Raw genomic sequence first — 11680 nt, forward strand, 5'->3', positions numbered from 1 at the left:
AAGAATGATCACAATGATGAAATGTGAGCAGAGTCCTGGTAGGAGGGGAGAAGAGAACAGATGGTAGGGTGAAGAGATTATAGGGCTCGGTGGAGTCAACAAATTATTTGTATTGGCTAAAAGAATGCTTTGAATTAAATCTAGGTAATGACTACAGAGTTGAGTGACTAAGGAAATGACCTCCCAAAGAAAGCAAATATTTGCACAAGGGAACTCTCAACTATTCCACACCAAATCTAAACCCTCATTGTATGTGGCAGACCTAATGCCCCCACCCCAACATGCGCCCATGTCCTAATCACCAAACCTGTGAATTACCTCTTATAGCAAAAGGAACTTTGTGGATGTGATTAAGGATTTTGAGGTTCAGAGATTATTCTAGATTATTTGGGTGTTATGATGTTACCACAAGGGTCCTTACAAAAGGAAGAAAGTTCAGTCAGAGAAAATGTGACCGCACAAGCAGAGGTGGGAGTGAACAGCCTTCAGAGTGGAAGTGGCAAGGCAGAGTCTCTCCTAAAACCTCCACAAAGAAAGTAGCTCTCCTGAAACATGGATTTTAACCCCATGAAATCCATTTTAGACATCTGACCTCTAGGACTGCAGAAATTCAACTAATACACTGGTGTACTCTCTTGTCTAAACTTGTTCTACTCATTCCCTAAAGGGGAGCAGCAATAGGAAACTAAAACACTGATGCACTCCTTCTTCCTTTTCCTGTTTTGTAGACCCATTCTCTTCATACCTACATAAATTCCTCACCTGTTCTGTTACATTTTGCAACCTTTTATCTGCGGCCTATGTGCTCATTCTTGAAATATTTCCAACCCTGAATTATCACACACACACACACACACACACACACACACACACACACACACACACTTTCTCTCAGCCACACCATGGTTTTAATTAGCATCTAGCTAAAAGAAGCTCAATACTTATTTATTTCAAATCAAAGTATTAGAAATATTTGGATATCCGAATGTCCACTCAATTATCTCCATCTCATGAAAACTTGCAACTCAGGTCCAAAATTGAACACATTGTCTCCCCCTGAAACCCTATTCTTAGTTCAGTAATTGGTACCATCAACTCAGCTATTTAAGCCAGGAATCAGAGAGTCTTTCTTGATACTTTTCCTTCTTCACTTCACTGATTCAATATTGGTCCACTCATTTACCCCCTTAATTTCCCCCTTCAAATCCAGTCTTCATACTCTCTGTCTAATGCTGTTTAAAGTGGGCAACTCTGAACTCCCCGCCTTGAAAAACCCGGCCTGGTCCTACCTTCTCTACCTTTTCCCTTAGATGACCAACTGACCCTTCAGGTCCCTAAAATCACTCCTTCAGAGAAGCTCTCTCCAGCAAGGTTAGACCTTTCAGATGTCAACTCACACAGCATCCTTTGGTAGATGAGAGACCTCAAAGGGCAGTCCCGTGACTGTCCATATCCCCAACTTTTAGCAAGGTGCCTTGTACATAGTAGGAATTGATAACTTTGATGAATAAATGAGTAACCTATAGGGCTCTGTAAAGCCCAGACTATAATAAATCATTTTCCCTATATGATCTGCAATAGAGTAAATATCTTACCTTTCAAGTAATAAAACACTTCTGTGATTTGGTCACCATTTTATACTTTGCTAACTTCTCTGTCTTTTAACAAGGTAGTCCATAGGCCAAATCCAGCCAGCCATCTATTTCAGTAAATATATTGAGACACTGCCCACACCCACTCATTTACATATTGTCTTTGGCTGTTTTCACAATTGCTTAAAACAAGAGTTTAGGCTAAAAAGCCTACCATTTGACCCTTAACAGAGTTTGCTCATCTCTGCCTTTATGGGTTCTTTGATGACTCAATTTATGAAGTGATCACATTAGAGTGAAAGAATAAAATGTCCAGCTGATTTCCTTTCTATACTATCTATAATACTGAACGGTGCCTGGATCTTACAGGTAGAGACACACTTTACATTAAAAAAAAAAAAAAAGGTGTGGGAAGAGAAAAATGTTCAGATTCCAGTATTCTTCCTTTGTGCCAAAGGAAGGTTCAAATTTACAGACTCCCAAACTACTGAACACATTAACTGTAATGCTAACTTATTTCAAAGAGCAATGAAAAAGGCAGTTTTTATTCATTTTTTTAGGTGTCTATGAACCTTTATTTAATTTATTTATATGTGAATCGAACCCAGTGCCTCACCTGTGCAAAACAAGCACTTTACCTAAAGGCAGTTTTTAAAAACTGTGCTACTGCCAGCAGTGGGGACATTAACTTAGTGGCCACATTTCTAACTATTAAAGTGGTATTCATCTACCACAACCTGATTGTGGGGGATTAACATTCCTCTCTACCATCTCTTTTTCTTCCAATGTTCCCATTTCAAGAGCATCCAATTTGCTATGGTTTTTTACTTACTATTTTACACTACACAGATTAAACAAACAAATAAAAAAACCACTAAGCTATATATGTATATAGTCCAACTATTTCAAGTATTGAGATCTCTCAGAGGGTATGGCCTGAATTTTGAGAAACTAGTCAAAAAACGAAACCATTAGATTTTTTTCATATCACATAACATTGGAATCCGGAGTAACAATCACACTTTTCCCCCCTCTCTGCAAAAGCATCTAAGGATAGGATTCCATAAGCAAACATTAAAAGTCCCCTAAGCCTTGACCAGCTGCTATTTATTAGCCATACTGAAACTTTCAGAATCTCAACCTCTCCATCTGTTGAATGTCATCAATGATTGGTTAGAGCTGATTCCAGACAATGAATAATAATTTTGAAGTCTGTATACAATTAGAGGATCAGCATGCTATCTCCTAGCAACTGGAAACATGAATGAACTTGTTTAAGCAGTGAATGTCAGCACAAATCGCTTCTAAACACATTACTCCAAACACTAACAATTAATAATATTTAACAAATGTCAACAATTGTGCCAACTGCCCTACTTGCATTTTCCCATTTAATTTTTACAATATTTTGAAGCAGGCAGATGTTTCTATTATCCTAATTTTACAGTTAAATAAAATGAAATTTAGAGGTTCACTTGCTGAAAGCCAATCATATCATAAGTATCAGAGTCAGGACTCAAAATCAAGTCAGCCTGTTTTTCAAGCCAGTATTCAAGAGCGTGATACTATATACTGTACCTTCTCAATTAAGTCAGAAATAGATATAAATGATCACCATGAAACAAAACAACAGGGTTCAAAAATTACATGCTGGGCTGGGGATGTGGCTCAAGCGGTAGTGCACTCGCCTGGCATGCGTGCGGCCCAGGTTCGATCCTCAGCACCACATACAAACGAGGACGTTGTGTCTGCCAATAACTAAAAAATAAATATTAAAAAAATTCTCTCTCTATCTCTCCCTCTCCCTCTCTCTCTCTCTCTTAAAAAAAAAAAATTACATGCTGTCTGGGTAAAGATGGGATTCAGCACATGTACATACTTCTCCTTCCTGAAATTCCATTAAATGACAATGAAGTTTTTTTTGTCTGTTTTAAGGTCTAACAAAAAAGATAGAAGAAAAGACAATATCAACAAAAAATTAAAAGCTGGAGAACAAATTACAATAGTAAATAACAGAGTAGACCCAAGGAAACTGAATTCTGAGCAAACAGTAGGAAAAGCTACTGAATTTGAACCACAGAATTTCTTAAAGGCTCAGGAACTGGTGGCTTCATGTGTCTCTGGAATGTGAACAGGTAGAGACCAAAACAAGAATTGATTAAAAGTCTAAGTAATCAGATACCCTCTGCAACTTTGTACACAGCTGAACAGCCTCCTTTTCCCAGCTCACTCTCCAAATTAGAAGTTTCTTTTCTACCTGGGCACAATGGAGGCTGAGCCAGGAGGATTCCAAGTTCAAGGCTAGCCTCAGTAACTTAGCAAGACCCTGTATCAAAATAAAAAATAACAAGAGCCATGTAGTTTAGTGTAGGTGTAGTTTAGTGGTAAATTCAATCTCCAGTTGTGTCAGGGAAAAAAAAGTTTATCCTTTGGAAATGAGTAAAACAGTTTGGGTTGTAGAAAGCTGGGCACTTTTGGCTGATATACTGTATTTAAAATGCAGAGCCTCAATAAGCGAGAATAGTGAGACACACACAATATTCTGGGCCTCACCTCAACCCTCTCCCTCACTTGGCTGCCAGAATACTGGCAAGTCATTCATTTTTCACTTAGGAGCTTGGGAGAGTCTTTGCTGAGGAATGACCAGTTCAATAGGAAATACCTAAAGAGAGGAACATAAAAGTTTTTCCAATTAAATGACCCAATAGATTACCCTTCAGCAGAGCCCAGCATCAACAAACTCCATCTATTGAGAGTCTCTAATCAATTTGTTAGTATCCTATTTTTAAATATGAGCATACAACTAATGTCAAGCAAAAATCAACAAAAGCAATTTTAGATAAAACTGGCTGACTATAGAGGAAAAAGAAAACATCAAATATAGCATCATCCTACAAATAGAGAAAGAGGGAAAATAAAAGGGGAAGAAATCATCAATAAAATTGACAAAATTTCTGAGAACTAAAGGACATAAGTTTCAAGTTTAAACTGGTTTAACAAGTGACCAGCACAGTAAATTAAAATAAAAACACACCAAAGCGTGTTAACATGGAACCTAAGATACTATGAACAAAAGATTGTTTCTAAGGTAGGAAAAATTTAGGTCTCCCAAAAAGGTCAGGCATCAGAATGGTTTCAGATTTCCCTGTAGCAACACTGAAACTTAGAGGCAATGGTTCAATGCCTTTTTCTGAAGGAAACAGCTTTCCAATCTAGAACTCTATATTCAGCAAATTATCAAATATGAGAATAAAATAAAGTCTTTTCAGACCAACAAGGTCTTAAAAACATTTACCTCAAAGCCACCTTTCCCCAAATTGAAAAAGGGCTCTATCAAAATAAAGGCATAAATGAAGAAAAGATAACAGAAAGCAAGAGATCCAACATCAGACAAGAGGAAAAGGAATTCTCACAATAAAGGCGAAAGGAGCTGAGTGCAGTGATGAGTGGTGCACAGCTGTAATCGCAGCAGCTCAGGAGGCTAAGACAGGAGAATTGTGAGTTCAAAGCCAGCCTCAGCAACAGTGAGGCACTAAGCAACTCAGTGAGACCCTTTCTCTAAGTAAAATACAAAAAAGGGCTAGAGATGTGGCTCAGTGGCTGAGTGCCTCTGAGTACACCCCTGGGTACTCACCCCAAAAAGCGATCAGAGTTCCCAGGTTATAGCCATTTGTCAGGCACAGAGGTTATCAGTCTAGAATGGGGCAGATCAGAAGGCTCCAGGAAAAATTTATTCAGGAAGATGAAACTGGGTGCCCAATGAAACCAATAATGTGTGCAGTTTAGACAAATGGCAAAAAGTTTCATTAATTTAGAGGAAAGTTCATAGAAAAATGAAGCCTATGGGCTGGGGATGTGGCTCTAGCAATAGCGCGCTCGCCTGGCATGCGTGCGGCCCGGGTTTGATCCTCAGCACCACATACCAACAAAGATGTTGTGTCTGCCGAAAACTAAAAAATAAATATCAAAATTCTCTCTCTCTCTCTCCTTTCTCTCTCTTTAAAAAAAATGCATCCTCAGGATGTCTTTAAAAAAAAAAAAAATGAAGCCTAGGCGGGGGAAAAAATTCATCAGTAGTCAATGAGCAATTCCTATAACAGAAAAACAATGAAGTAACAATACCATCATGCTATTTAGAAACACAAATAGCTAAAAAGGGATGAGTGTAGTTGCCTCAGGGGAGGATTATCCCCTTATGTCAACAAACCTGGAGGACTATTTGACTTAAGAATACGGCATTTTTCTCCTTTGGTGGTACTACATGCACTCAGCATCAAGCAGTACTATTGCTTTCACAAAGACTGCTTGGCAGTAGAACTTAACATTACTTTATCAGGATTGGCAAATTATCAAATTCAAGACAAAAAGAACAATTTAATTATTACAATGTTGTAATAATCTCACCAGTGATTGTTGTTTATCAGCAGAAAGTGGGATAAGAAAAATAAAAACCCAAATTTTCTTAATTGCTATGTTTATTAAAAATATAGACTAATAGTCCTGTGATTAAATGTCATTGTGGTTGGGTGCTGACTTCATAAGACATAATTGTAAGGGCCTCTTCACAAATATACTCTGGACAGAGTAAAAATGTAAACAGAAATGACTGACAAGACAGTGCCATTTCAGACATAATCCCCTTATAATTAATGAAAGGGAGTTTGACACTATTTACAATCATACCAACATTCAGAGGCCAAGTATCACAAGCATAAGGTCACACTATAATTACAAGATGTCTTTTCATACTTTCCAAATTGTTGTATATTTTAGCTATGAAGGTCAGTAATCATAGCCCAACTTGTTCTTAATAAGTAGAATTTTTATGTCCATTCAATCAAAGAGTCTCTTACACCATTCTGGGCCCATTCATTTGCAGATAGGAGGAGAAACTGTAACCAGGTTCTTCATATCATGCATGTACACGTGGTGTCCAATCTTCATATGCTGTCCAATTTCTTTAAGATAAATGGAGCTTAAATAAAACAAAACACCCAAAATTAGTTTCCAGGTCTATCAGTCCCTAGGCTACATGTCAGAAAAGACTTGGGGGTGGAGATCCTTATAGGTTTAATTGAACATGTTTTTGAAAACAACTCTAAATGATGGTAAGGCCTTTGCTTGTAAAAAACAAGCAAGAGATTTCCCACCTTCCAAAGCAGCTCATTTCAGTGCCATTCAACTATAATTACTATAAAGTTCATTGTTATTCTATTCAAAATTTTTCATCCAGGTAGTTCTCCCCCTTAGGGCCATAAAGATGTACTCCAGCCTTCTTTCAAATGACAATCCTTTACTTTAGTGATTTATTTTAACTGTAGAAGGAACTCTAAAGACTCATTTGATCCTGCCATCTTGATGGCTGCTCTTAGCTAGGGGACATCTTGCATTTAAGGCAGGAGAATGGTAGCTGCAAAGAAGACAAAAAGTTTCTGGAGTCAATCAACTCTAGGCTCTGCTTGTTATGAAAAGTGGAAAGCATGTGCTGGGGTACAAACAGACACTGAAGATGATCAGACAGGGCAAAGTGAAACTGGTCATCCTCCCCAACAACTGTCCAGCTTTGAAGAAATCTGAAACAGAGTTCTATGCCATGTTGGCCAAAACTGGTGTCTATCACTACATTGGCAATAATAAACTGGTGTCCATCACTACATTGGCAATAATATGTAATTGGGTACAGTGTGCAGAAAATACTACAGAGTATGCACACTGTCTATCACTGATCCAAGTGATTCTGATATCATTAGAAGCATGCCAGAACAGACTGATGAAAAGTAAAACATACAAAATTTCTCTTAATAGGGCTGGGGATGTGGCTCAAGAGGTAGCGCACTCGCCTGGCATGAGTGCGGCCCGGGTTCAATCCTCAGCACCACATACAAAGATGTTGTGCCCGCCGATAACTAAAAAATAAATATTAAAATTCTCTCTCTCTCTACCTCTCTTTAAAAAAAAAAAAATTTCTCTTAATAAAATTTGGCAGAGCTTGTTAAAAAAAAAAAAAAGACTTATTTGAAAAATGGCAGACAATAGGGGCAAAAAAGAAAGAAAAAAACTACTGAAGTAAGAAACAAAACTTACTTTGTTCTCTCTTGATGAACTATATATCACTTATGCCCTCCAGATCACAGCATCTTATTCAGTTACTATAAGGGTCTAACAAAATGCCATACACAAAAATATCTAGAAAATTAAATGTGATCATATAGGTTTATTTATTTATTTATTTTTTGAATTTTTAATATTTATTTTTTTGTAGTTATCGGCGGACACAACATCTTTGTTTTGTATATGGTGCTGAGGATCAAACCCGGGCCGCACGCATGCCAGGCGAGCGCGCTACCGCTTGAGCCACATCCCCAGCCCAATCATATAAATTTAAAGAAGTGATATTATTGTCCTGTGTAAAAGTGCTGTGGTCACAAAAAAAAAAATAAAAAAAACAGATGAACTTCTTTCTTAATATACACACTTAAAACATTTTATTAATATGAAACTAAGCTATTGAGATCTGTTGGAAGTTGATAAAGTCAGTAATACATCCAACCTTCTCTACTAATTCTTAATGGGGGGAAAAATCCACAAGAAATGATGAGTGGATAAACAAAACTCGGTATATCCATACAATGGGACCTTAATCAAATATAAAAAGAGGTTCTGTCACAAGCTGTAAGTTGGATGAACCTTGAAAACGTGCTAAGTGAAATAACAGACACAAAAGGTCACATATTATGTAATTCCTCTATATGAAATATCCATAAAAGGCAAATCCATACAGAAACTGCAAATAAGTGGTCGCCAAGGACTGGAGAAAGGGGGAAATGGAGTTACAGATTATGGACATAGTATTTTTTTTTTTTTTAGAAGAAAAGACAATGTTTCTAAAATTGATTGTGATGATGACTGCACACTTCTGACTATGCTGAAAACCAGTGAATTGTGCACTTTAAATATGGTTGTGTCATATACAAAATTATGTCTCAACCTAAAATGTGATAATAAGTAATTACAATTAAAGGCAAAAATCATTAAGAAGAAAATATTTTACTAGCAGCTAGATCAGCAACAACAAGTTAGGAGGAAATAAGTACATTTGGGAGTTATAAAAAGTTCTCAAGGGGGCTAGGGTTGTATGTAGTTCAGTGGTAGAGTGCTTGCCTAGTACATGTGAGGCACTGGGTTTGATCTTCAGCACCACATAAAAATTAATAAATAAAATAAAGGTATTGTGCCCACCTACAACTATATATATTTTTTCAAGAACTTTCATTGATATATGTATATATATGAATGAATGAAAGTTCTTGTGTGTGTGTGTGTATATATATATATGAAAGTTCTTGAATGAGCAGTATTATTTCGTGTTTCTATTCCCCAAAGCTCCCTCTCCTGGGGAAGCAGAGCAATACAGGGAAAGAGTACCCAGTAAAGAAACATCTGAATGAGAGAGACCTCAGCCTCAATGAGTTCAGACTAGGCCTAACAAAAGACTTCTACAGCATGACCTTGGTATGGCCTTCAGTGATTTGACTTTTCCTGCCTCTCCATTCAGACCAGACAACAATATACAAATTTTATAACAATGAAAAGGATACTGTACTAAGAATGAAGTGACAGCGGCAAGTCATTTCTGAAACAATAAAATTAGAGAACTGCTCTATAAAGCTGCTTCCAGTTCTTATATTCAGTGTACTGTAACCCTATGCTTTATGTTCCATTTTAAAATCGAATAGTCACTTACAAAAAGGATACAAAGAATCTTAGGCCCTACTCTCCTCAAGGAGTCACTGCCAAGACCGATTAATGAATGTAACTTTCTGCCAACTGTAAAGATCAAATATTTTTCTATTTCCACCAATCCTATAAACTCGTTTTCCTCTCATTCCTTCCCCCAGAAGCAATTATTTACTTCACTTTCTGTACAAATAAACAGCAAGGAGGCAAAACCTTTTGCATTTCAATGGTCGGCACTACAGGAGGAAAACCTGGCACGGAGTTAAGAGCTTCGGATTCTAGGTCAAGCCCATTCACTGAATCGCTGGATGACCTTGGCCAGCCATTTCCCTAACTTTGGCACTGTTTCTTGGTCTCCAAAATGAGAGAACTGCTCTAGGATAAGCTTTGAATCTCTTTGCACTCACTGTTGAGGTTGGGCGAGCTAGGATGAGCTAACCTCGCGCGCAGGGACACCACCACGTGCGCTTCGGTGTCCCAGTCAGACCCGCAGACTCTAGACTGTCGTCGCCCTCGACGCGCACACCTCTTGCTCCCGTGACGGCTCAGCTCGGCTTAGCTCCCCAAGGCCTCACAACGGCCTGGGGAACTAGAGGTGGCTGGGCGGTGTCGGCAAGGTGGTCTTATGGTCACTGCCCGGGAGGACACTTACTGACTCTCAACAGGGCCACGTAGATAAGGAAGTTCCGTATGGAGGAGATCACGTCCTCACGCATCTTCCGCTTCATCTCCTCCGGGTCCAGCTTCGGCGCAAGGCCCTCGATCCGGAACATCGCCGCTCTGCCTCACCAGCTTCCAGCCGCAGCGTTCAGCTCTCCTGTCCTCACTAGCCGCCTTGCACCCGGAACTCGGCCTAACCCTACTTCCTGTTCCCGCCCCTCGTTTCCGCGCGAGGCGACGGGAGCCTGCGAGGAACAATCCTCATCCTAATCCGGTGGCTCTGAAGAAGGGCGTCCTGAAGGGGGCAGCAGCAATCTTAGCTACCAAGCCTCGGGCTCCTGAAAGTGTTCCTTAAATATTCTCTGCCTTTAGCCAAAAAGTGCCACCCTGCAAAGAGGTTTCAAAACCTCCCGGTAAGGGGCTATGCGCATAGGTTCTACCATAAATAATAGCTGACATTTATTGAATACTCAATACGCTTCTCCCTGAATTACGTATTACAGTCTTTATTTCCCAACACAAACGTGCTTTAAAATACCTCAGGTAAGGAAAAAAAGTGTTGGGGAAGAGAGATGAAATATTAGCAAGTATTGAAAACTACTTAAGCTGGTGATTGGTATATTATTTTGGTTAATTATTCTAGTCTTTCAAACTTGAGTGTTTGAAGTTTTCTGTGATTTAAAACAAAAAGGCAAAGCTGGTGAAACTTGCCAGAGACAGGGTTTTTAATATTTTCCATATTATTGCTGTATTCTCATTTCTGTAGTTACAAATTATTATATAGGCCTAGTAATAAACAGCCTGTGTAATGTAAACCAAGTTCAAAACTGATCAATATTTACATATTGGGAGAAGGCAGCTCAGAAACCAAATGCACTAAGTCATTATATTACTGTTATTGACACCTTAACCCAGGGACCCTGCCTGGATCCCAGCTGGCTGAATTCAGCGCCCCAATGCATAAGAAGTAGTTCAATTTTATAACAGAGCCCTCCCAAACAAATCACCATAGGTCTGTACTTCCTCTTAGTGTTTATTCCAAACAAATTGGCACTTGACAATCCCTATCAAACAAATAGTTCAAGAAAGAACTCCAAATTGATTTCAGAGAAATACCAAATTGTATAAAAAGCTCCAGAGCAAACAGAACTCTCAGTTCATTTCATAGAAATCCTGAGTGGGCTAGAAAGCTCCAGAAGACAGGTAAGAAAGGATAAGGTTGAACGGGCACTGCCAATGAGACTAGGGGACAGTTAAACTTTGGGCCCATAGATTACTAAAAAAATATTTTTCCATTTTATTAAAGTGGCAAAGGGCAGTTGGCACTTGTTTGAAGGAAAAGAAGGAAAGTCCCACAATTTAAATTCAGTTTCATATTAGTTCCCTTCCTCCAGAGTAGGCTAGCCACAGGTGGCATTATAGTCCCAGCATGTGGTGTCCCTTCTGTTACCTATGGCCTAGCCCAGGGACCTTATCTGGATGCCAGCTGGCTGGATTTGGTTGCCTGCCCACATAAAAAATAGATAAAAGATGGAAAAACTGGTCAGTTCAATCAAATTGCATAAAGTTCACTATTCATTTTTCCACATTTTATCTATTTCTTAATCATCAGGTGGCTGAATCCAAGCAGGGTCCCTGGGCTAAGCTATAGATAATATTGCTGAAGTGAAGGGGCAAGGTTCTACTGCAGA

General features: G+C 38.8%; 1 protein-coding gene and 1 pseudogene across 1 annotated transcript; one reads left to right on the plus strand and one right to left on the minus strand.

Annotated features, from left to right (window-relative positions):
* Window positions 1-6038: 6038 nt before the first annotated feature.
* On the minus strand, window positions 6039-10196 carry Tomm5 (translocase of outer mitochondrial membrane 5). The gene is made up of 2 exons (XM_026379233.2): window positions 9982-10196; window positions 6039-6567 (listed from the first exon to the last, which is right to left on the minus strand). The coding sequence occupies exons 1-2, from the start codon at window positions 10100-10102 to the stop codon at window positions 6533-6535; spliced, it is 156 nt and encodes a 51-aa protein (XP_026235018.1). The 5' UTR covers window positions 10103-10196; the 3' UTR covers window positions 6039-6532.
* LOC113175699 (large ribosomal subunit protein eL30 pseudogene) lies at window positions 6695-7373 on the plus strand (annotated as a pseudogene).
* Window positions 10197-11680: the final 1484 nt, after the last annotated feature.

The sequence above is a fragment of the Urocitellus parryii genome, chromosome 4, assembly GCF_045843805.1.
Source record: "Urocitellus parryii isolate mUroPar1 chromosome 4, mUroPar1.hap1, whole genome shotgun sequence".
In the NCBI taxonomy this organism is placed as follows: Eukaryota; Metazoa; Chordata; class Mammalia; order Rodentia; family Sciuridae; genus Urocitellus; species Urocitellus parryii.